The 24,223-nt window shown below is 55.2% G+C and overlaps 1 protein-coding gene across 1 annotated transcript; it reads left to right on the forward strand.

Moving 5' to 3' along the window:
* The first annotated feature begins 3,993 nt into the window (after window positions 1-3,993).
* PADI6 (peptidyl arginine deiminase 6) lies at window positions 3,994-24,049 on the forward strand. The gene is made up of 16 exons (XM_024554669.4): window positions 3,994-4,103; window positions 4,804-4,987; window positions 6,724-6,796; window positions 9,038-9,105; window positions 9,837-9,948; window positions 10,723-10,848; window positions 14,232-14,410; window positions 14,664-14,767; window positions 16,747-16,858; window positions 18,152-18,259; window positions 18,466-18,620; window positions 19,413-19,569; window positions 19,673-19,796; window positions 20,898-20,968; window positions 22,138-22,299; window positions 23,466-24,049. The coding sequence occupies exons 1-16, from the start codon at window positions 4,012-4,014 to the stop codon at window positions 23,697-23,699; spliced, it is 2,061 nt and encodes a 686-aa protein (XP_024410437.1). The 5' UTR covers window positions 3,994-4,011; the 3' UTR covers window positions 23,700-24,049.
* The last annotated feature ends 174 nt before the right edge of the window (window positions 24,050-24,223 follow it).

A 24,223-nucleotide genomic window follows, 5' to 3' on the forward strand; every position in this document is an offset into this window, starting at 1 on the left:
ATTGGATCCCCGATCATGTTGTCCTTTGAGAAAAAGGCAACAGAGAGGTGACGCTGGAGCCCGAAGGGGACATAGGGGCTTGACTGCTGCGTCAGTACACCCAGAGGTTCACGAACCCTCCTTCTCCCTCTGTTGATCGTTTCCAGTCCACCAGCTGGAAAGCCCCATAAAGCCGGCTCCTGGCTCTCCGCTCACGGCTGAGTCCTGGCCTACCTACCTTAGCGGGGCGGGGCGGGCGCGTAGTAGGAGCCATGGGTTTCTGTGGAATGAAATCATGAGTCCCCTCTGTCCTTTTCACTTGTTTTCTCTCACGGCCCTGACACAGGGACTTAGATTCCCAGATAGAAAATAAAACGTAATGGCTCGAGAGCTTTGAGACTGAGCCTAGGTCTTGGCCCCACAGAGCCTGAGATAGTGAGAAATGCCCAGACAAGGCACAGTTTTCCCGTGGGTCGCAGAGAATGATGAGGTGGAAAAGATGGACATACAAAGCCTCTGCCCACACACTGAGGAGAAAGGGACCCATAAACCTGGTGAGAACATGTCTTGCTGAAGAGAATCAGCTGCTTCCTCCCACCCCCAGATTGCTGGGGCAAAATGTGTACTGTATTCCTTGTGGACTAGAAAAGGCGGCTTGTACAGAGGAAGCTGAGTGAGGTCCTCCCCAAACCTTACTGACAGGGCTGCTTGGAACAGCAACGGCCCCCTGAGGCTGCAAAGGATCCAGAGATGAGCTGGTGGCTGAGGCAGCCCTTGTATCAGGGCAAATGCAGGTGAGCATCCCCAGCCATCCATGGGGTGTGGGGGGCATCTGTCATGGAGCCAGGGAAGCCCCTGTGGATGAAGTACCAGGTGTGAGTTCTGCCAGCCCCACAGAGCATCCTGTGACAGTGCCCCCAGCAGGAACCGTGCTGCTCCCTGCCCTCCCTAGCCCCCTGGCTCCCCTCCTTCCCCCAGGGATCAAGAATGGGGTGGCTAAAATCAATAGAAATTCACTCTTGCACAGTTCTGGAGGCCAGAAGGCCCAAATCAGTTTCACTGGGCTGAAACCAAGGTGTCAGCAGGGCCGTCCCCTCCGGGGGCTCCAGGGGAGAATCTGGTCCCTGGCTCTTCCACCCTCTGGTGGCTGCCAGCTGGCCTTGGCTGGTGGCTGTGTCACTCCAGTCTCCACCCATGTGGTCGCAGCACCTTCTCCTGTGAGTGGGTCAAATCTCTCCCTGTTTCTCTCTTACGAGGACACGAGGACACGTGTGATGCATTTAGGGCCCACCCAGATAATTCAGGATAATCCCCTACTTCCAAAGACTCCATCACACCTGCAAATTGAGTCCCATCTGCAAAGGCTCTTTCTACTGATGAGATAGGACAGGTTCTAGCGATTAGGGGTTAGTAGATTTGGGGGTTATTCAATCTCCTCCAGGTCTGGAGCCACTCTCTGCCAGCTGGAGCAGGCAGAAAGGAAAGAAAGAAGCTGAGTGTCCCCTTTCCCCAGCCTTAAGCTGTGTCCCTCCATTAAACCCTAATGGGAAAGACTGAACTTCACAAAACTGAGTTTGGAGGTTTTCTTTTGTGTGGGTCTGGACTTTTGAACTTCTGAGTGGAGATTGGCGACTGTTTTATGCTTGATTCTGAGAGGGAGGTTGCCTGCAGGAGGTCTCTGTGGTGGGGGCTCTCAGGATCCACACCTGGCAGGGGGTGCGGGGTCTGCTGGGAGGCGGTGAGCTGGAAGAGGGGCCACAGAAGTGTCAGGTAATCTCATGGGCAGTTCTAGGGCTGGGACAGGCCCTGGAGTTGTCCTGAATTAAGATGCGAAGTCTGGCCTTTGTCCCCCACATTGTATGTAGCTGTCCCAGAGGAGGGGGTGTAGCCTTGGGAAGTGGCAGAGGACAATTCCAGAAGGACTTGCTGTGAGCCACCAGAAGCCAACTCAAACTATCTGGGGGTGGGGGGTGGGGTTAGTGACTACTGAAGAGGGAGCGGACGACCTCCTACACCACACAAGCACCCCGAGGAGCTGTGGGTCTGCCTCTGTAATATTGCTCTGTGGTTATAAAACTCTTGTCTTGGTTGGAGAGCCTCGTGGATGCCTACTGGGTTACCTTTGGAGGGGGGGGGGAGGTGGGGGTGGGGATCGTTTAGTCATTTGCTGCACAAGAATTTATTGAGCATCTACTACGTCCAGGACTTTTGTGGGAGCTGGGGATTCGATGGTGAACAGGAAGCCCCCTGGAGTGGGAGCAGGACACCCTCTAGACCTCACCAAGTCCCTTTCATGCCCAGAGAAACCAAGGGTGCCCCACACCACTCTGCTCAGACAGAGCCCTGGCACCGAGCAGGGCTCTCCGAGGGTTACAGGGACAGAGCTTCCCTGCAGGCCCCCTCTGGCTGCCTGTGTGAGCAAGTGGGCAGGCAGGTGTGGGTGAGCCCTTTGTGGGGCAAGCATCCACGTGTGGGACACCTTCCGCCTGATCAATTTTGCCACTTTTGACCCAACCAGAGGGGTTTGAGGGTCTCTTTGCCAACCCTTTGCTCCAAGACCCCCCAAAACAAAGCCACCCTGATAGTGATGCTGTGTGCTTAAACCCTCCAAAGAGGCATATTTTTACTTTTAGTCCCAAATTTAAGAAGCCTGGCTAACTGAGCAGTCTTCATTCAGTACCCAGCTCACACCCACCACGCTGTTACACACAGATCACTCATCACAGGGTTGCGTGTCAGGGCCCAAAACTGAAAACAAATGCTAACACTTATCTATGACAGTACAGCCCTGTGTGGAATACTATACAGCTGCAAAAAGGATAAGGCTTCTTTCTACATACCGATACAAAGACTTCCTGTCTGAGTCATGCTATGAAGAGAACAAAGCAAGGTAAGGAATACTATGTAGCATATACCACCCTTTATGTAAAATAAGAAGGAGGGGCGGATATACACACGTTTCCTTGGTCACACACAACATTTATTTGGAAAGACATAGGAAAAACTGAAGCCACTGACTGCCTCCAAGTAAGGGAACTGAGTGGGTGAGCGACAGAAGGAGGGAGACTTTGTTGCAAGCCGCTTTTGAACTTGGAACCACGTGAATATGGCACCTATTCAAGCATAACCATAACCCTCACTTAAACATGAAATGAACACCGTTTTCAAGGCAGCTGGTGAGTCCCTGGGGCTGGAGCAGGAGCTCAAATTGCTTTGCTCAGTGGAGATGAGGAGCAGCTGGTGAACGCGGCTCCGCACGGGCTCCCCCATTCGTTCTACCAATGCTTGCTGAGCCCTGCAGGGAGCTGGTGACTCAGCGTGGACAAGGAGCTCCCCCTAACCAGGATGTGGCTTCCCCGGGCCACACCCCACAGTTGCCAGGCCCAGGATCTGTAACTTTAACAAGACTCCCTGGTCATTTTTGCAACCGCTATAGCCTTGAGAACCACTTTGCTGGGCTCACCTCGTCAATTTCCAGGAAGCACACCCCTAGAGCTGAGGTCCCAGAGCCTGGTGTGGCTACCATGCACTGCTACCCTGAACACGGCCCCACACACCTCAGCAGACTTGTCGCTGACCGCTTCCAGCACTGTGACCAGGTTGACCAGTCCCAGAGCCCCCTTGCTCCCAGCTGAAGGCCAGAGACCTAAGCAGCCAGCCCCGTACAGGCCATGGGCCACGGGCCTCCACGGGCCGCCACGGGCTGCCACGGGCCTCCATGGGCCTCCATGGGCCTCCACGGGCCTCCATGGGCCTCCATGGGCCTCCTCGGGCCTCCACGGGCCTCCTCGGGCCTCGGGCCTGCAGGCACAAGCTGCCTAATAAATTGTGATGAAGGGGCTCTGTGCCCCGCCTGCTCCTCTGCAGCCTCCATGGGGAAAATCAGTTACACCTGGGCAGCTGCTGAAGGCTTCTTAACAAGGGGGCGGGCTGGAGAGCCCCTGAGTGCATAAGAGGGAGGGCAGCAGGGAACCCTGGGGTGGGCTGAGGTGGCTGTGTTGGGAGACGGTGGTTAGTTTGGAGGGCTGTGCCATGTCCTTCCAGAGCATTGTCCGCCTGTCCCTGGACAGCCCCGTCCATGCCGTTTCTGTGCTGGGCACGGAGTTCTGCTTGGACCTCTGCGGGTGAGGAGCTGGGGGCTCTACGGGGGCTCCCTTCTTGGAGCTGCCCCTGGGTTATGTGGGGGTGCAGGTTTTCTCCTTTCTCTGAATCTTATCTTGTTGTCCTGCCTTAGTTCAAGTTGCCAAGTTTGGGTCCCTAAGGGCTTTCCTGTCTTGACGCTACAGAATTCTGACTGAATCCTATCTCTGCTCCTTGTGGGTGGGGAGCCTTGGGAGCAAATGCTTAGCCCTCTCTGTCCCCTTACCTCCAGCATGGGGGTGAGGCTGGCTCTCGAGGGAGACACCTGTGAACTGGGAGAGGTGACACTCCAAGAGGCCAGGCCTTTCCTGGGGTCATAGCACAGGGGAGCCTGGCCCAGGACATGTCTCTTCTGCTCCAGGGATCCCTTGTGGTTCCTTTCTCCCTGGGAGTTGGGGGTTTATAAGTCAGACGTAGCTTTGGTAGTTTCTAGAGCGTGGGTGGGAGGTGGGGGCCTGGGCTGGAGCTTGTCGGAGAGAGGACACGGGTCCGTGGGGTAGGGGAGGGTAAGAGTAAGGCTGGAGTTGTATAAGGACCCCCCCAAACTGCCCTGACCATAAATGAGGGGGTCTCTGCATCCTAAGGAGAGAGGGGATGGGAGTTCCCGACTATAGCAGCTGCACTCCCAGCTGAGAGGCTGAGACACCTGTGCCCTGAAGTCTGTCCCCGTTTTGGGCAAACCAGGTGTGCCCCGCAGGAGTGCGAGTCCTTCACCATTAGTGGCTCCCCGGGGGTTTTGGTGGACATCCGCAACACGGTCCCGGTCATAACCAACGACGGGGTGGCCACCACCCAGCTGTCTCTGTCTGATCCCATGGATGTGCTGGTGAAGATGACGTCCCCCACCCTTGCCATCGACGGGGACAAGGTAGGTCAGGTTGGGGGCAGGGGGCGGACTAAAGCTAACACAACCCCGGGGTCTCCCTCTTCACAACTGGCATTTCCTGAGCTTCTGAAAAATTTGGTGCCCAGGGTTTTGCATGGCTGACCTCCTTTCATGCCTGTATTGCACCTGTGAGGTGGGCACTCCGTGACCACATTTTACAGGTAAAGAAACAGGGGCACTGAGAGGAAGGGCCCTGCCCAAGTCCATAATTAGCAGAACCAGGATTCAAGCTCAGACATGTCTGCCCCGTGTGTGCTTATGACCACGACGCTGGGCTAGCTTCCAAACCAGCGGCTGGGAAAGGCTGCCTTAAGAGGTTTCAGCAGCAGAACTCAAATGAGCTTTTTGGCTGAGGCTGGTCTCCTGGAGGTGGAAATCCTAATGAAGCTGAAGAGCTAATGTGTAGTAAACGCACGCGCGTACCTAGGTATCTTGTACACAGAGGTCGGCTTTACTGTTTTACGTCTGCCAAGTGAATTGGTGTAACTAGAGTGGGGGAAGACCTAGGTTTTGAGCCCACGTCTGTGCCCTTGCTCCTGGGCAAGCTGTCTCCCTACTGGGGCACCTATGGCAGGTGGTGGTTGACTTCCCCTGGTGGTAGAACAGGCCAACAGGCTCGTGGTGGGCTAGGCATCGGTGGTGGTTCTGTGGTGGAAACATCACTCATACAGAGAAATTAGAAGCACCAGGGTCTCTAACACTCAACACTTGGGCCCGTCACCCTCGGGGCGGGGTCCTGACATTAGTTCACAGGCCCCAGGTGACTCCACTGGGAGGCTGAGGGTGAGACTCACAGGTGAGGCCCATTCAGGACCCAGGGCGTCTATTAGCAGAACCTGCTGGCATGGTCTGCTGGGAGGCGGTAGGGGGTTCACCTGGGATGGCAGGTGCGTGGTACACACCCAGTCTATGCCGTGTGCCCTGGGCAGATGATACCCTAGAGGCAGGCAGCACCCTTAGACAAGAACTGCGAGTCCCCCAGCTGAGCTCAGACGGCCTGAGAAGCACTGTGCCCAGGGCTCAGCCTCCAGCCCTGCCAGGAGTGGCCTACAGAGTGAGATGCTTGACCTTGGAGGACAGGAGCTTCCCTTTAGGAACAGGTGGTGGTCGCATGCATGTAAGTGTGGCCCTAGCTAATGTTTGGTTCTCTGGTTCGTGACAAAGGCCTTGTGGTCAAGGCCAATGGCTGAAGGACAAGTCTTGTCTGGAAGCAGAGGCTGGCTTGGGACAGAGGAAAGACTGAGTTCCAATTCCAGGTCCCGCCTCAGGTGTCCCACTTCCTATTGAGTGTGTGGCTTAACCGATTGGGGGGCCCCACTTCTCCCCTGCCCTCCTCATGGGGTGACAGGTGAATCTCAGGAGGGCAGGTATAGTGAGGGGGAAGTAGGGCATAATTTAAGTAAAGCTTGACCTCTAGAGCCAGGGAGCCTGGATCTTCAATCCCGTGCTACCCCTTCCTGGATGAATGACGTAGGCAAGTCCCTGGATTGCTCTGCCCTTGGAGATAGAGCCCACCTGGATGGGTCGTTATGAGCCTGAGTGTGGAAGTCTTTGGAGTGGCGATGGCATGTTAAATGGGTTCTTCACCTAGTCTGAGTCACAGCGCAGGGCCCTGTACCAGCTCCCAGCGAGATGTCAGGGGCTGGGCTTGGGTTCGTGGCCCAGGCCCTGCTCCTGCCCTTCACTGCTCCCATGGGTTCTGGGTGCTGTCTCCACAGGTCATGGTCTCATACTATCAGCCTGATGAAGAGGTCCCCATGGCCACAGCTGAGCTCTACCTCACTGGCATTGGTGAGTGCTGTTCCCACCCCTGGAGAGGAAGGGTGGGTTGGCAGCGGCCAGGGGAAGGGGCTCTCCCTATAATGAGATGCCTTCCATGGGTCCTAAGGGATTCACTCGACACACCACACACCCTGCTCAAAGCTCGGCCACCTCTCCTACCACCGACCTCGCTCTCTGAGAACAGAGGCCATCGAACGTCCGTGCGTTCCGGTCATCTGCCCACCCGCCCGAGTCCGGTGCCAGTGGATGAAGAGTCTGGTTCAAACTTTATCACTGAGTCCTTTTTCCTCATACACATTTCAGAACATCCCTTCAGTAATTCTTACTGATGTAGGACAGCACTACGCCTCCTCCCCTCTTCTGGATCAGTCCAGAACAAGCGATAATGCCTGATCTCTTAAATAAGCTGTACCATTTATTCCCTTAAACCTAATTCTATATTATCTTCAAACTCACTCCCACCTTTCTGCTCCTTTTCAGCCATCTGAGTCCTCAATTTCTCCTCCCTTCCCCTTCAACCTGCTCAAATCAGATCCCCACCACCAACACCGACCTTATCGAGGATCCTAGCAACCCCTACCTTGTCCAGTGGCCAACTCTCTTCCTCTACCTTCATCAGCGTTGAATGCAAAGTGTTTTTTTTTTTTCCTTAATGTGTTTCACTTGGAATACTCCAGGAACCCTGCACTCATTTCCCCCTACCTACCTGTTCCTTCTCAGATCCCTTTGCTGGATCCTTCCTGGAGCCCTGAAGTGGCTCAGGTGGCCCATCACGTGGCTCTAGACAGATGGCTCCCATAACTCTCTAGCCAGGTGTCTCCCATGAACTTGGCTTGGCTATCTGCTGACCCAATGCAACTTTGAATGTCTAACCAATGTCTCAAGCTTAACATCCCAAATTGGACTAAGTGTCTCTTCACCAATCACCTGTTTTTAATTACCTTCCCCATCACCATAGATAGTAGCCGATCCTTCTAGCCAACCAGGTGTCACCCTTATTCTTTTGGCCGGTGTTGATCTGTGAGTCTTGATGGTGCTACCTTCAGTTTAGCTGGAATCCAGCTACTCTCCACTTGCAAGGCCCTCAGTCTGGTCTGAGCCATTGTCCTCTAACCTGTGTCACTGCGCAGGTCCCCCAGTGGGGTCCCCTGCTCCATCCTTACCCTTCTACACGTCCAGTCTTAATTTGGTCCCCGGAGTGGCACACCTGGAAAAGGATATTGGATTATGTCTCTTCAGATTAAAGCCAGGGTCACGGTTATCCACAGAACCTACCTGAGCTAGCACACACGACCTCTAACCTGTGCCCTATTTCTCTTTCCCTTGCTGCTCCTGCTCTTGGCATGCTAGTGTCTTTGACCCTTGAACTTGCCACTTTGCAATTCCTGTTTGATTTGCTCTTAACTCCAGATGTTAACATGGGTCAATTTCTGGCCGCCTCCCAGTCTCTGTTCACATTTCAACTTTTGGAAGACTTCTCTGATTCCTTAAAACTGAAGCAACCTGCTCCGTCCCTTCCTTGTTTCCACAGCACTTTTACTGTCAGACATGTGTGTATTACTCTCTCCATCTCCTGCCGTGTGTGTGCAAGCACACGCTCCTTTACACTTGAAGGTAGGGCCTGCCTTGCATGCGGCTGTACCCCTAGGGCCTGGAATGGTGCCTGGCCTGTAGCAGGCAACAGGTCACGAGCATCCATGGCGGGTGCTGAGTATTCAGCAGCAACCAAGGCCTGTTCCCTTGGCCTTGACATTCCAGTTGAGAAACAGCATGTCAGCCACCCAGTGGACGTTATGTGGTGGGGGGTAGAAAGTGAAATGTGTAAACAAGAGCCTCCATGGTGGTCCCCGGATAGAGCCTGGGTCTGTAACCTCTAAAGGGGCTTGCAATGGCTAGATGTTGAGCCCTCCCTGTGTCTTAGCATGCCAGGAGCTCTCCAGAAGGCTGGGGAGCTGCACCATTTCCAGGTAAGAATCAGTATCAGGCACAAAGTAGTATCGTGGCCGCAGTGGACTTGTTTTGTGAGTTCCCAAGAGGCTGGCGGAGACATGTAAATACTTGGGCCTCTCCAGGCTTGCTCACAAGCAGCTGTCTGCCTCTGATGAACTTTTCCAGCTAAGCCGACAGCGCGTCTGAAAGGCTGGAAGGCCCAATTCCAGCTTTGGGCGGCCCTGGGGGTATTAGCTAGTGCCAGCTTCTAGGCTCCATCCAGCAGGCCCAGGGGACTGAAACCTCTTCCTCCTGTTGCAGCGGTCTCCCTGGATGTGGATATCTACCGCAGTGGGCAAATCGAGATGTCAAGTGACAAGTGGCCTAAGGTGAGGCTGCCAGGGGGAGGGTGCTGACCTGGGGGCCCTGAGCCAGACCTGGCCAACAATCTCTCTACTTGACCCTTCATAGTGTCATTGCTGCAACATGAATCAGAGCCGATGGGGTCAACTCTAGTTTCAAAAAAAAAAAAAAAAAAAACCCCCCAAAAATAGCCTTGACTGGTATAGCTGTGGTTTGGGCATCGTCCTGCAAACAAAGTTCGCCGGTTCGATTCCTGGTAGGCACATTCCTGGGTTGTGGGCAAGGTCCCCAGCTTGGGGGCATTGGAGAGGCAACTGATCAATGTTTCTCGCACATCCGTGTTTTCTCCATCTTTCTCCCTCTTCCCTTCATAAAAATCTTAAAAAGCTAGAATGTCTGGAAATGCTAGGTTCACACCCTAGCCTGGTGGTATAGTCAACCAGAGCAGGGGGCTGGGGTAGCGGCCCCTTCAGATGGAACATATCTCCTCCACTTGGCCTCAGTCCCTACTTCCTCTGACACCAGGTGGAAAGCTGGTGGCCCATCCCCAGGTTTCTTCCCCCTTCTTCTTGGCCCATTTTCCTGTTGTCACCTTCCTGTTCCTGTAAGGCACCTGGGCTGGCAGACTGACCTCGAGGCTCCTATCACCCTGAAGAGGAGGTTCGGCTCTGCCCCGATGGGGGCTGGGTAGCAGCATCTGGGAAACAGAGCATTTATCCGACATCTTGCAGAACCACCGTTCCTGTCCTCTTTGCAGAAAAACTGGGTCTGGGGCCCCAGTGGTTGGGGCGCCATCCTGCTTGTGAACTGCAGCCCTCCTGACATGGGTCAGGTCGCAGACAAGACCAAGAAGGTGTTCTCTGAAGAGGGTAAGAAAGAGATGGCAGTGCCTGGGACCATCGCCGCCTGTCCTCCTTGGGCTCTGCCTTACCCTGCGGCTTCACCACCCTACCCCTCAGCAAACAGCTTCCGGGCTGATGTCTCCAGTCTGGGCCAATCGAGTCTCATTGACTTGAGGCTTTGTTAAGTAGGAAGAGGCCACATGGCCAGGGGAAGAATGTGGAATCTGATGTCAGGTAACTGTTACTTCCTGGCTATGAACTTGAGCGTGTTAGCTTAGCCTTGCTGCTCTTGTTTTGCCCTCTGTAAAATTGGCCTGATACAGTTGGTCTCACAGGGTGTAGGTGAGAAGAATAAATGGAGACACAAAGGGATACGTGGAGACCCTCCCCCCCCCCAAAAAAAAAACCCTCTGTAGTCTGGCACGGAACTCTGAGTGACCCAGGCAAAAGCAGTCTTGGATCTGGTCCTGAGATGTGGTCGGGACCTCGGTTCTAGGTCTCAGCAGCAGGATAGATGTCCCTACTCACACCGAGGCTGGAGGGAGACTCTCTGCACTGACCTCACTGGGCCCTATTTAGGTGTTTGTGGGCTACTATGAGGGGGGCGGTCAGTGCCACCTTCACTCAAAACGGGCCCCAGGATTGCAAGTTGCCTGTGGCTGGCTGGGTAGGGAGCAAAACGTGACGCAAGCCTGGGCAGCCTGTGCAGAGCAGGAGGCAGAAGGTCCAGCATGCAGGCCCCCCACCCCTGGAGTGCTTGGCCTCCAGAAGCCCTGAACCTTGGCCTTGTCTGTTAACTAGAAATAAAGAATCTGTCCCAGATGGTACTGACCATGCAGGGGCCCAGCCGCATTTTGAGGAAGCACCGCCTGCTGCTCCACACCTCCAAGGAAGAGGCAAAGAAGGCGAGGGTCTATCGGCCTCAAGGTGAGTGTTCCTGCACCAGCTCCCCTTTGTCTCCTGGGGTGAGGTGTGGCCACACTCACACCTGGCAGGGTCCCCTCAGCCGCTGGGGACCTAGAGAATGCTGGTCAGGGTCTGTTGTGTCTGGGCTCGTATCCCTAGGATTGTCTGGCTGCCGCCATCACCAAAAACTGTCTGCACACATGTGAGTCCTTCCTCCAGAGCACCTTCCCCGGGGGAGGCAATGAGGGTGCGTATCCTGCGGGACTCCCATACCTGGAAGAGGAGACATGCGCAGTAGCTAAAACAATAGCTCCTGCCTTACACAGATTAGGTAACGTCTCCTCCCAATTCTCCTGCTGGAAGAATCCACCTTCATTTCTGAACCAGGACACCACTCTGTTAAGTTTCCAGAGTTCAGAGGCCGAGGAGCCAGTAGCAGCGATGCCGGGGTGTCCACCTCAGGCACCACGCCACACACTGCCACCTTCAGTCCTTATTGACCTGGCAGGCAGGTAGCATGTCCCTATTCTGTAAAGGTGTAAGGGCTGTTGGGCTAGAAAATGGGCTTGTTCAACTCCAGCGAAATACCCTTGAACGAACAAGTCTTCTGACTTCCCAGAACAGGCCTGGTACCCAGGGCCTCTGCAGTCCCGACACTGAGACTTAACTCTTTCCTTCCGGAGGCACATCAACATGCCACCTTGTCCTAAAAGCCATGTTTAGCTTCAGCTGGGCATTTGGTGAAGCCTGTGGTTTATGCCGGACCAGCTCTACATCCAGCAGGGGAGCACATGCCTCTTGCTGCTTTCTTGGCTATGCTGTCTCCCACTCCCATCTCCTTCTGCAGACCAGAGGTCGCAGCTGGACTTGGCAGTGACTTGGGACTAGCCAGAAAAGGCAGCACAGGTGGTATGTGGCTCTTCTACTTATGGGCTAGGAGGGAGCCTTAGAAACCTTTGGGTCAAGGCCTGGGTCAGGCCGTGAGGGCTGCTCTGGCCCCTGAGGTCCATTGAGTATAGACAACTGGGCTAAGCCGGGAAGTCCTTGGAGTCTGCTTGGGAGGCCAGTAAGTCCCATGGCCTGCTAAAGATGCTCCGCTTTGTTACATGTGTATCAAGCTACCACCTTTGTTTTTTGGCTTTGTTTTGTTCTCACCTGAGGACATTTTCATTGATTTTTAGAGAGTGGGGGAGGGAGGGAGAGGAAAATATCAATGTGAGAGAGAAACATTGATCAATTGCATCTCGTACACATCCCAGCTGAGGACCGAACCTTCAACCCAGTCATGTTCCCTCACCAGGAATCGAACCTGCAACCTTTCAGTTTATGGGATGATGCTCCAACCAACTGAGCCACACTGGCCAGGGCTTTTATTTTTTTTAACTTAAATTTTTAAGGCAGGGATACATAGACCAATATGTTTTAACGAGCCCTCCAAGGGATTTTGAATAAGCTAAAGTTTGAGAACCACTAGTCTATATGATATTAGTAAAGGAGGCTGAGAAGAAGCTTCTGGAGAAATAGGCATCCGGAGCATAAGGGTCCAGACACAATGGGAAAAGGAAGCCTTCACAAAGGCCGCAGTGGTCACCCATGGCGGATGCTGTTGGCAGACGAATCAGACCAGTGGTCACGTCTTGTTTTCAAAGCAAGTCATTAGTGAGTTTGGCAAGAACAGTGGGGATGAAAGCCAGGCTGAGGTGGGCGGGTGCAGTGAATACAGACTGTGGAAGGAACCGTCCACAGAGGGAGATGTGTGGAGGGTGAGGGGGGCCATATCCGAAGGTGGTAGAACACAGCACATCTGTGTGCAGAGGGGGACCCACTGGGGAGGTGGGGAAAGATCTCGGAGCAAACTGTGGGAAGGAGCGCACACGCTCAGGTGAGAACACTGGAAGTGGGAGTTAATAAGCACGAATGAAATGATAGCGTCAGCGGGAAGGGTCCCCCAGAGGGTCGAGTGCAGAAGAACTGAGATGGCTGGTAAGGGGCTTTTAGCAGGCGAACTTGGGACCCCCTCACCCCCAATACTCCCTGGTGAATCAGCTGAGGGTGGAGCGCCTACGGGCAGCCCAGGGCCTTGGCACAATTGAAGGTGCTGGGTCTGCAGCATCTCTAGGGGGCCGAGTGGCAGTCAGCCGTGATTGTCTGGAGTTGGGAACCCACAGGTCACCAAGCAAGCAGCTGCAACCTCAGCAGTGAGTCAAAAGGGCGGTGTCTCTGGGCTGGGGATCTACAGGGGTCCTGGTGGGAGGCTCATCTTGTCCAGTCTGACCCCCTCGAGGCCTGGCCCAGGGCCAGCGGAGAAGCCTCTAGGGACATCCCCAACTGGCCCAGCCTCTACACAGCCAGTAGAGCAGAAGCAAGAGGACTGAGGCCAAGCCTGCGGCAGTACCCCTGTACCTTTAAGAAGGCTTTTCTGCATAATTGCTAGTAGGTAGAATCTCTCCAGAGGGACAAGCCCCCACCCAGGCCATTGCGGAACTGCAGACCAGAGCAAGAGGCCAGTGAACCAGAGCCTGTGCCCTGGGGACAGCTGTTGACCTCAGCAGCCGCCTGCTGGCATGTTGAGGAAACTGGAGACCAAGGCAGCAGGCACCTGCTACACATGATGTATGAGAATAGCATGCGGTGCCCAGGGCCTCGGTGACCAAGGTCAACCTACAGTGAGATTTCCTAAAACTGGAATCCGTCCAGAGGCTTTAAGCTGTCATCAGGGCTCTGGCTGCCACACTAGGGGTAGGTGAGAAGGATGGGGGGACAGGGTAGGAAGGTCAGGTAGGGAGAAGTGGTCCAGGTGTAGGGAAGGCTGGTGGCCCTGGGCCACGGTGATCTTCAGAGATGGAGAACAGACGGATACGGAGTCGAATTAACCAGACACAACTGCATGTGGTCAACTTCCTTCCACTGGCTTCTGTGCGTGTGGTTGTATATTTCACGATCTAAAGCTGCAACAATGTGGGCTTGACCACGTGCTAGGAAGCGTCTCACCTTCAGAAACCCTGAAGGGAGACTGTTCCATCCAGGAGACAGCTGTTGTTGACGTTTCCCAGTGCTCAGTGAGGCAGCGTCGCACTTCTCGGGTGAGGCTGCCAGGTCCCCTTTTGCGCATCGTTCCTCACCTTCAAGGCTTTTCATGAAGTTCTGCTCAAAAGGGGGTCAATGCGTAGCCCACCTGCGAGTCTTCACCCTAGATGGCATGCTTGGAGGGCAGCCGCTTGTATCTGAGCCCCAAGTCCTGATGTGTAACAGGCCTTTGTCCTGAACACTAGAAACGGCCAGAAAAGCCGGCTGGGCTCCTGCTCTCCTGGAACTCCCAGCTAGGCTTCCGATGTGAGGAAGGAGCTGGTAGCCTGGGCCATCAGCTGTGGTGATCGCTGGCCTGCCCATCCTCTCCTTCCTAGAAAATGGCTCCGGCATCTTTGAGCTGGTACTGGGGCCAGGCCAGCACACCCACAGCTTCTCCCCACGGGAGAGCGGCATGCAGGAGACCTTCTACGTGGAGGCTATAGAGTTCCCATCTGCTAGCTTCTCTGGCTTGATCTCCTACTCTCTCTCCCTGGTGGAAGAGTCTCAAGACCCTGTAAGTCCCTGAGAAGACACACCCCTCTTGGAGCAGGGGCTATGTGGGGAGGGACACCCCTCTCAGCTAGGAGGGGGAGGGGGAGGACATGGCTTGGTGGGTGGAGCTGGGGTTTCATGTCACCTTTGGAGGAAAGAGGACAAGTGAGCACCCGGAGGCGGCCTGGACCAAGCAGCTGGAGTCCTGTGGGGGGACCAGGGGAAAGAGGGTAGATGTGGAACCAGGTCACCAACAGGACTGTTTTCTTTTGCAGTCAATTCCAGAGACCCTGGTATACAAGGACATGGTAGTGTTCCGGGTGGCTCCTTGCATCTTTGTCCCGAGCACCCAGATGCCTCTAGAGGTCTACCTGTGCAGGTAAGAACCCTGCAGGCTGCCTGCGCCAGGCTGCTCGCACACCTAGTACCCCCTTCCCTCCGTCTGCGGGTGCTTGAGTAAAGAGGACTAGACTTCTCACCAGGAAAGTGAAACCCTTCCACCTGAGCTGCCTGGCCCCCAAGATGGTCATCAGTATGAGTCAGGACACTTACAACGAGAGAGGGACAGAGCCATGAATGCGAGGTCCCTCCCCTGGTCTTACGGAGGGATGGACAAGTAAACAGTGTGCCCTCAGGTAGTATCAGGTGCCAGAGAGCAAAAGGTAGAAGGAAGAAATGGCAAGGACAAGTGTGGCCTGGGGGACAGTAAGGAGACCTGTAGAACTAGAACAAAGCAGATGACAGGGGAGAGGGGAAGGGGAGACAAGGACGGCGCCAAGGCCAGCAGGGCCTCGTGGACCCCTGTGTGCCAGGGCACGGCCTTGGGGCTGCAACAGACCCCACTACTGCGGTTTAAAGTTAACCAGTGCTAAGGATCTGTTTAAGTTGACGACTTGGAGAAAAGCCCATGGTGACTGGCCTCTATTTCCAGCAACTTGAGTTCTAGGGAAGCATTAATGCAGAACCAGGTCTAACCAGGATTGGAGGTTTGCCAGGCAAAAGTAAACCCAGGTCCACGCTGGACACGGATATACTGATTATTGTGCCTCGTAGACTCAAAGCCAGGTAAGAAGAAAGGCAAAGAAGCAGCGGGGTGGGAGTGAGAGCAGTCGAGAGCCAGAGGCCCCTGTGAGGTCAAGCTGCTAGCGCAGCGACTAGACGGGGTGAGCAGGGAAGGTGGAGTTGATGGAGCCGGATGTTAGATCGAGACCTTGGAGGTGGTGTGACTGGTGGGAGAGGAGGCTGAGGCAGGGTAGATAATAAGGTCAAGTCAAAGACAGAAGAGGCTATGATGACCTGGATGCAGCAACACATGGCAAGGAGGAACCCCCCAGGCCTGTGGGGTATCAAAGAAAAAGAGCCCTTCCATGCGAAGGCTGCTAGGGAGGAGGTCCTCAGGAATGCCAGGTTTCAGAATGAGACCGTCAAGGGAAGGTGCTCGAGGAATTCTGCCGATAACACACATGCAGATACCAGGTATTACTACTTTGTCTTTTGTACCTGACGACAAGTTGTTCACAGGAGGCACCTGGGGGCACCTCAGTCTTCTGGGAGCCTCCCACAGTGGTGGTATGTAGGCATGGCTTGACCCAGCTTAGCCACAGAAGGCCAAGATGCCCAGCACACATCCCCAAGACTGTTCTAGGGCTTGTTGGGCTGATCAGCTCCCTGTAGGCTTGCAGACCCGAAAAACAGTGTGCTTGGAATGGGAGCATAGACTGACCACACAAGTTCTGTACCAGGAACGGGATTAGAATACCTGTTTTGACACTTCCATGGTGTAGCCTTGCCGGTATGCAACTCATGAGGATCTGTTTGTAAAACCGGGTGGTCGTCTTAAACAGCCTCCCCCACTGCTGTTTATCTCTAACAAAGGACAGAGGCATGGCGCAGACCAGCAGGACTGCCCAGATCCCCGGGTGCTGTGCACCCTGGCGCTGAGATCCCAGGCCTCAAGCCCCACCTCCTGCTACTCATACAAACATGACCGCCGTGGTGGCCAGCTCACAAGGGGGACGCCTAAGGTCCTGACTTCTCTGAAGGAAAATGTAGCACCCTCAGGGAGAGAAGAGCTGAGCCTGGGGTGGCCCCCAAACTGCCTGGGGCAGGGGTAGAAGGTACTTGTAGAGTGTGACTCTGCCGTGAGCTAAGCCGAGTGATGCTGGGCAAGGCGTGCCGAGCTGCCAGCTTATGCTCTGTGAGGTGGGGGGACAGCTGCTCTGCTTATCTCGTGGGTGGGGACATAATCTCTCTTGACCAGAAAGAGGTGCCCCCTTCCCCTGGGACAGCAAGGGCATGACCCGGGTGGGGGGGGTAGCCTTGAAGGCCTTCCCAGAGCTGGCTTATCTCCTGTGGCAGAGAGCTGCAGGTCCAAGGTTTTGTGAACGCGGTGACGGAGCTCAGCGAGAAGAGTAACTGCCAGGTGGCATCTGTCTACGAGGATCCTAACCGCCTGGGCAGGTGGCTCCAGGTAACACCCCACCTGGGGAAACCTGCCAGTGGGGGGAGGCGCAGGGGAGATTCCAATGGCAGCCCGTACGACAGACATCTCAGGCTTTCGTGCGACCTTCCCAGCAAAGCTGAGCCTACCCAGAGGCATCTTTGTCTTTACAACCTCAGCAGAGGCTCAGATGAAACAACCTGCCTGAGTCGCAGCCACTAAGGAATAGAGAGCTTAGAGTCCCAACTTCCTCCTAACTCAGGGTGCATGTGCGGTCAAGACCACAGAACATCTACCCTTAACCCCCAGTCACCTGAAGGGTCTGGAGCCTTCAGTCGCAGGCTGTCGGAGCTGGCGCATAGCTCCAGGGTCTGGTCTGAGCCTGGCAGACCAGGAACTCCTCCTGGTGCGCTGTGCTCCACAAGGAGCTGAGTGATCGTCACGTGCCTGGCAGCATTCTATCAGGAAAACGGGACCGCACAGCCCCCGCTCTAGCACAGAGCTCTAAGTGCTGTGCAAGAGACATGGCAGAATGACTGGGCCCAACTAGGGGGTTTGGAAGACCAGGAAAATCTTCAAACGCAGGAAACCAAGAGTTAGCCTTGTAAAGGTTGGGCTTGGGGGGCGGATTAGAAGCAGGAGCCCTCTGGGCAGAGGAACAGCTGACCGAAGACCATCACAGGGGCTGCACATAGGAGATTGAAGAAATGGGGCTGGGCGGCCGGGTCAGAGGCAGGTAAGGCTGGGTCATGTGCCAGGGCCCTCTCAAGCCAAGGTGAGGAGCAGAAACACCCAGAGCAGGGTGGATGACGTTGGGCGGCACAAATCAGGGCTGTGAGTTCTGACTCAGGGCTGAGAAGACCCCTCCAGCTGAGAAAAGAAATCAGGTCTTAGGACAAGAATAGGAGAGAGCGGCCAGAGGGTGTGGTGTAGTGACTTGGGGAAGAGACCATGGTGTCTCCCCCAAATGGCATCTAGGTGAGACCACTCATAATGTGTTTTAGCAACGAAGCCAAGGAGGCTTGTTCATGGATTTGGGGGTAAAAGACGAGAGAAGGAAGAATGTAAGTGGCTCACAGTTTAAACCCAAACAGGAGAATGGGTTGAGAAAAAGCCCCCAAGAAGGGGGGCGTTCCTGAGCTGAGTTCTGAGGGCTGAGCAGGAGTTGGAAGGAAGAAGGGTTCTTATTGCTCCTCCAACCCCTGCCCCCCTCTGGAGGTGGCCTGGGTACAGGGAGCACTGTACCTGGCCAGCCAGATGGACGCAGGCAGGAAAGCAGCTGCAGTAAGCAGACATCACAACTTGTTTTCCTGTCCCCTCCAGGATGAGATGGCCTTCTGCTACACCCAAGCCCCCCACAAGACGGTTTCCTTGGTTCTCGACACCCCACGGCTCGCCAAGCTCGAAGATTTCCCCATGAAATACTCACTGGTGTGGGGCTCAGTTTGGCTGATCTGAACTTGGTCCAACCTCTCAGGCCTGGTGCCTGTCCTGAAGTGATGGGGTACCGAGGGGGAGGGCCCAGGTGGCCCCGGGGAGTAGGAGGTGTGGGAGTCTGAGAGTCTGCATTAGGGGTGAGACTGTGGCTTAAATCCCATCCCTCCTAACACCCCCACCCCGGCTGGGTCTCCTTCCAGAGCCCAAGGGTTGGCTACGTGATCCGATACACCAAGGACCACAGGGTGGCCAGTGTGGACTCCATTGGGAACCTGATGGTGTCCCCACCTGTCAAGTTCAAAGGGAAAGAGTATCCTCTAGGCAGGATCCTCATTGGCAGCAGCTTTTACCCCAGGTGAGGCAAGAGGTCAGATGGCGGCCAGATGTCTTAAAACTAAAGGAAGGGACCCTGATAGGTCACCCAGTTCTACCTGACTCCCACGTGACTCGAAAGGTCACCTGCCTGGACCATTCCTTAAACTCTCAAGGATGCTTGGGCCTGCGATTCACATAGGAAACTAAGGGGAGAAGACGACGTTCATTCTCTGAGTGGTGATTCCAGGGTTTAAACTGAAGCATGCCAAGCTCGGCTGGCCTGTTGACCCAATAGGATGTCACTTCTTCCACAAGATGTGGACTTCCGGGTGGCCTCCCTCCAAGCTATACTACTTTTTGGTGGCCATTAATCTAAAGCCAGGAAACACTGAGGCCCGAGGTCCAGTCTTTGTTCTAGAATCTCTTGGCTCAGTGCTGAATTGGACCCGAGGAAGGGATTTTTTTTTAAAGACTTTTAACTTATTTTCAGAGGGGAAGGGAGGGAGAAAGAGGGAGAGAAATATCAATACCTAGTTGCCCCTTGCGTGTGCCATGACTGGGGACTTAACTTGCAACCCAGGCATGTGCCCTAACTGGGAGTTGAACCAGTGATTTTCGCTTTGTGGGACAATGCTCCAACCAATTGAGCCTCACCAGCTGGGGTGCATAAAGGATTTTTATTAACCACCCCACCCCTGTGGACGGTCATGACCCCAGGGGGTGGTTAGAGCAGCCAGTTTTACCTGAAGGTAGCCTGACACTCAGCAAGGAGTCGGCGGCTAACCAGGGCTATGCTGGCTCAAGGGCTGTTCCTTCCCTCTCTCCCCTTTAGCAGGGAGGGCCGGGACATGAGTAAGGACCTGCGTGACTTCCTCTACGCCCAGCAAGTCCAGGCCCCGGTGGAGCTCTTCTCAGACTGGCTGATGACCGGCCACGTGGACGAGTTCATGTGCTTCCTCCCTGCACTGGTCAAGAGTGGGGATGAAAAGGTCTCTGTTGGGGACTGCAGAGGGTGTCTCCGCTGCGTTTTAGAGACCCTTAGAGGTTTCCAGAGGGGAAGCTAGCGTCTGATCCTAGCTCCCTGTCTCCCAGGGCTTCTGGCTGCTCCTGGCCAGCCCCAGCTCCTGCTACAGACTCTTCCGGGAGAAGCAGAAGGAGGGCTATGGAGACATGCCTCTGTTTGAAGAAGTCAGGGAGGATCAGCTCCTTTCTAACGGTAAGGGGACTACTCTGCTACAGAGCGGAAGCCCGTCTCTTCCTCCCCACGCATCCGTTCTAGAGTCATTTTACTGTCTTTCCTGGAAGAAAGGATCCTAGGGAGATGTAAAAGCATAACGTGTACCCTGTTAGAACATCTTATTCCAGTTCCGGGCTATTCTGGGGGTGCTGGGACAGCACAGGCAGATCAGAAGTTCTTGGATGGCTGAGGCTGCCAGAACGTGTGAAGGGGACTCAGCCAGCACATGGATGGCTCCGTGGGGTGTGAGGGGTGAGGGCCAGAAGCTAGCATTAGTCTCCAGGACTACCTAGGGAATGTTGGGTTAAGCACCTGGGTATTGGGGCTTCAGGGGTCTCCAGTCACCCTTAGGGAGAACAGAGCAGACTGGCAGAGGTTGTGTAGCTGGCGCCGTAGTTCTAGACGTGTGGGAGCCCCAGGAGTGGGTGTCAGGTGTCAGGAAGTTCTATAGACCCTCACTGAACAGCGTGTGGTCTGAGGGCCACCCGGGAGCCTGTTAGAAAGGCAGAATTTCTGTCCCACCCTAGACCTCCTCAAGCAACTTCTGGGGTGGGGTCCAGAAATCTCCTGGTCCCCAGAGCACTGTGGAAAGTGACATTTACTGAGCATGAACTACATGCCACGTGCTACACTATGTGTTACCTCAGCTGAACTGTTCGAAAGACAAGGCAGCTGAGAAGCAAAGTTAAGTAACTTGGTCAAGGTCACAGGTAGAAGGTAGCCCGGTTGTACAGGTCAGAGAATGCACGGAGGTATGCAGGTACGAGGTGAGTGGGGCTGATGTCACCTGCTAAACCTGCTCTAGGCTGCCTCCTCCAAAGCAGGGACTCTCCATCCTACCAGGGACACGGTGGGTGGTGCCAGGAAAAGTCCTGCCTGAGCTTTCATGGCCCCTGTTCAGTCCCTAGAGGTGACGTTTGACCTAGGTGGGTCCCTGGAGACTAGCCAGGCCACCTACCTCGTCACTGGCCCAAGAATACACCCAGTTGGCCACGCTTGGGGCTCGAATCTGGCCAGCCCTGGACAATGCTGCCCGCTCCCTGGCCTATAAGCCTGCCTGCCTTCTCCTCCTTCCTCCAGGGAGAGAGTCCAGCACCATCAATCAACTTCTGGCTGATAAAAACCTGAGAAAGCAGAACGACTATGTGGAGGTAGGGGTCGAGGATGCGGGGGACCTTCTCCAGAAAGGGGGACAGGCCCTGACAATCTAGTTGAGTTCCTAACTGAGCAACTACTGTAGCCCAAGCAGCATGCAAGATGCATTTCTGTCGTCCTCGAAATCACCCTGAGGTCAAATCTACCTGTGAGTGATAGGCAGGCTCGGAGTCAAGTCACTAGCCTAAGCAGATAACTTGGAGTACTGGGTTTGAACCTGTGGGACTGCCAAGTTCATGCTTCATTCACTGCGTTACTCTGACCAGAACAGTGCTGGAGCTCAGCAGCCACCGGGTGGGGGACCCCACCCCTGACTTGTCCAAGAAGCTAAGTACCTGAGAGTTAGGAACAGACCAGGGCCTTCTCGATGCTCAGGCCCATTGGCTTGGTGTCTAGAATTGGCCAGCACCTCAGATGTCTGCAAATGTGGGTCACGGGCTGTGGGAAGCACAGGAGCTCCCCGAAGAGCTTACCTGACTTCTGGAAGGGGGAGGCCAAGGCCCGGAGGAGGGCGGAGTTGCCTGGGGTCACACAGTTGGCATGAAACTGCTTTGTCCTCTGGATCTTTACGGCTCCTGGCTAAGGCGCGTCTAGTGCTACAGCACACTGGTGCCCTGACCTTTGCCAAAGCAGGGAAGGCCTCCTGGCACGGCAGGGTGGGTACTGGCCTGGTCTGGTATCAGAACAGCCCTGGACAGTATCCTGGGTGAAGGGGTCGCGCCCTGTGTCAAACCAGGGAGATGCTCGGGTGCTGGGCATCACCTGGCCTGAGCAGGGAAGTGCCCAAGTGGGAACCACTCCTGTCCTTCAGGAGGGAAGCAGAGTGCCTTGGTATGAGGACTTATTCATGCCCTTTCCTGTCCCTGTCAAGGTCCCTCACCCCGGCTAGGATTGAGGGCCAAAGGGGGGACCTAAGCTACAATAGAATGAGGACTAGTAGCTGTCTCAGCGCCGACTGGCTGTGAGATCCTGGCCCCTTGAGGCCAGGCCTTTACGCTGAGCCCCCACTTGCTCTCAGAAAAAGGAAACCACCCACTTTATCAGAGGGGCTGGCATACCATGTGAGGCTCTGCCACACGGGGGGCGATGGAAGGGTGGAAGCTGCTGCAGGCCACTGCCCTCCATGCCCTGACCTCACTGCTGTCCCGGCCCACCTGCCCCACAGAAGTGCATTAACCTGAACCGACAAATCCTGAAGCGGGAGCTGGGCCTGCAGGACAGGGACATCATTGACATCCCCCAGCTCTTCTGCTTGGAGCAGCTGATGAATGTCCCCTCAATCCAGCAGACTGAGAGACTCTACGCCAGGCCCTACTTCCCCAACCTGGTGAGAGGCTCAGGGGCGGGCTGGCTGGGCCCTCAAGGGAGGTGGGGGTGGGAAGCCGTTCAGGCAACGGGCTGGTCCCGACATCCACGGTGCTGGACTTCGGGTGGGGGGTGCAGAGCAGGCAATGGCCTCTGAGAGGAAGTAAGGTGGAGGGAGGAGCCCTTCCTCCGTGGAGCAGAGTGCAGGGCCCAGGCTGAGGGACTTGCCAAGCAGTGACCGTCGGCTGGGCCCTGGGGTAGTCACCATGCAGCCCAGCTCAGAGACCGGGATGCAGTGGGCAAGCTCCCCAAGATAGGACTTTCCTGTCTGCGTAGCCTGGGACCAGGGTGGCATCCGGAACAGGAAATGTTTATGCTCATGGGAGCAGTTTCTGTGTAGACTGTGTGAGGAAGTGGGGGGAGGGGTGCGTGTGCACGAGACCCTGCTGTGCCGAGCCTATGCTAACTCTGGCCTATGCCTGACCTTTCTCATGCAACTGTGACCCACCATGCAGCCACTCAGCATGCATTCTGACTCTTGCGCTCATCAGTTCTTCAAACACTGGCAGACCTCTTATCTGAGGCCCAGGGACACAGGTCCTGTGTTCATCAACCACATGTGGGTATCTGCTAACTTTACAAGACTGATGTGGCCCTCTGGGCACAAAACAGCCTGCCGTAGGCCCTGGGAGCAGGTTGGATGGGGCGGTGGCGGGGTAGGGGCATGGTGGGAATTGCTTTAAGGGAAGAGATGCTAGAATTGAGATGTAAAAAAATAGGCTAGGTCAGCTGGCAAAGCTAGGGGCAGGGGGAACATTCCAGTAGAGGTAAGCAAGGTCAGGAAGAAACAGGACTTAAGGCCAGAAATGAGAAATGCCGTGGAGGAAAAGAGGCCTTGGCCAGGCAGGATTTTAGCTTTGCTGTTGAATCACGTGGGGGGGGTGAGGCTATCATAGGCTTAAGCAGGAGTGAGTGGGATTTGCCAAGAACTGACTAGTGATGTCTGCATGAACGCAGACCTGGGGAAGTGCTGGTGTGCGCGGGCTCCTCCTGGTCTAGTCCAACCAGAGGCAGCTGGGTTCTCCTTTGGATTGCATGAGCCCAATGGGACTTCTAACCCAGATGGACAGGGGCTTTCTTCCGTGGCTCCAGCCTGGCCAGGCCTTGCCCACCCTGTCTCTCCGACAGCTGCGGGTGATGGTGATGAACAAGAACCTGGGCATCCCCAAGCCTTTTGGGCCCCAGATCAAGGGCACCTGCTGCCTGGAAGAGAAGATCTGCCAGTTGCTGGAGCCCCTGGGCTTCCAATGCACCTTCATTAATGACTTTGACTGCTACCTGACTGAAATCGGAGACTTCTGTGCCTGTGCCAACATCCGCCGGGTGCCCTTTGCCTACAAATGGTGGAGGATGGTGCCTTAGATCCAGGCCTAGCACAAGTGGCTGTCACTGTCACCATGCCCTTGCCCTGCTTGGGGGAGGGGGGGCTGGAGAGTTGAGACACTATACCCCTTCCTTATCCTGTTCCCGTCCCTCAGAATCCAGTGGGGTGGCAAAGGCTGCCAGACTGAACCCCTTGGAGAGATGGAAACTGCCTTCGGCTGAGAAGTGGTCATTAAAGCTTTAGCTGTTCTGAATGCATTTCGGCAGTGGCCGCCTTGTTTGGGGGAGGATGGAAAGCTGAGCAGGTGGGAGACCAGTGGTCAAGCTGTCCCACTTTGAGGGGGCAGGGGACTGCGCTTACAGTAAGTTGCTGTCTACCTCGTCCTTCGTGGCTGTCTGGAGTGAGAAGCGGGAGGAACCAGACTGCTTGAATTTCTCTAGGAAAAACCTCCGAGACAGGCCAGGTCCAGCAGCTTGAGCAGAGTGGGACAGATCAGGCTGGGGAAAGGGAGAAGGCTGCTGTGTGGGCCTGCTGCAGCCGTGGGAGGCCTGGCCAAGAAAGG

This window comes from Desmodus rotundus, chromosome 3 (assembly GCF_022682495.2).
Source record: "Desmodus rotundus isolate HL8 chromosome 3, HLdesRot8A.1, whole genome shotgun sequence".
NCBI classification, from domain to species: domain Eukaryota; kingdom Metazoa; phylum Chordata; class Mammalia; order Chiroptera; family Phyllostomidae; genus Desmodus; species Desmodus rotundus.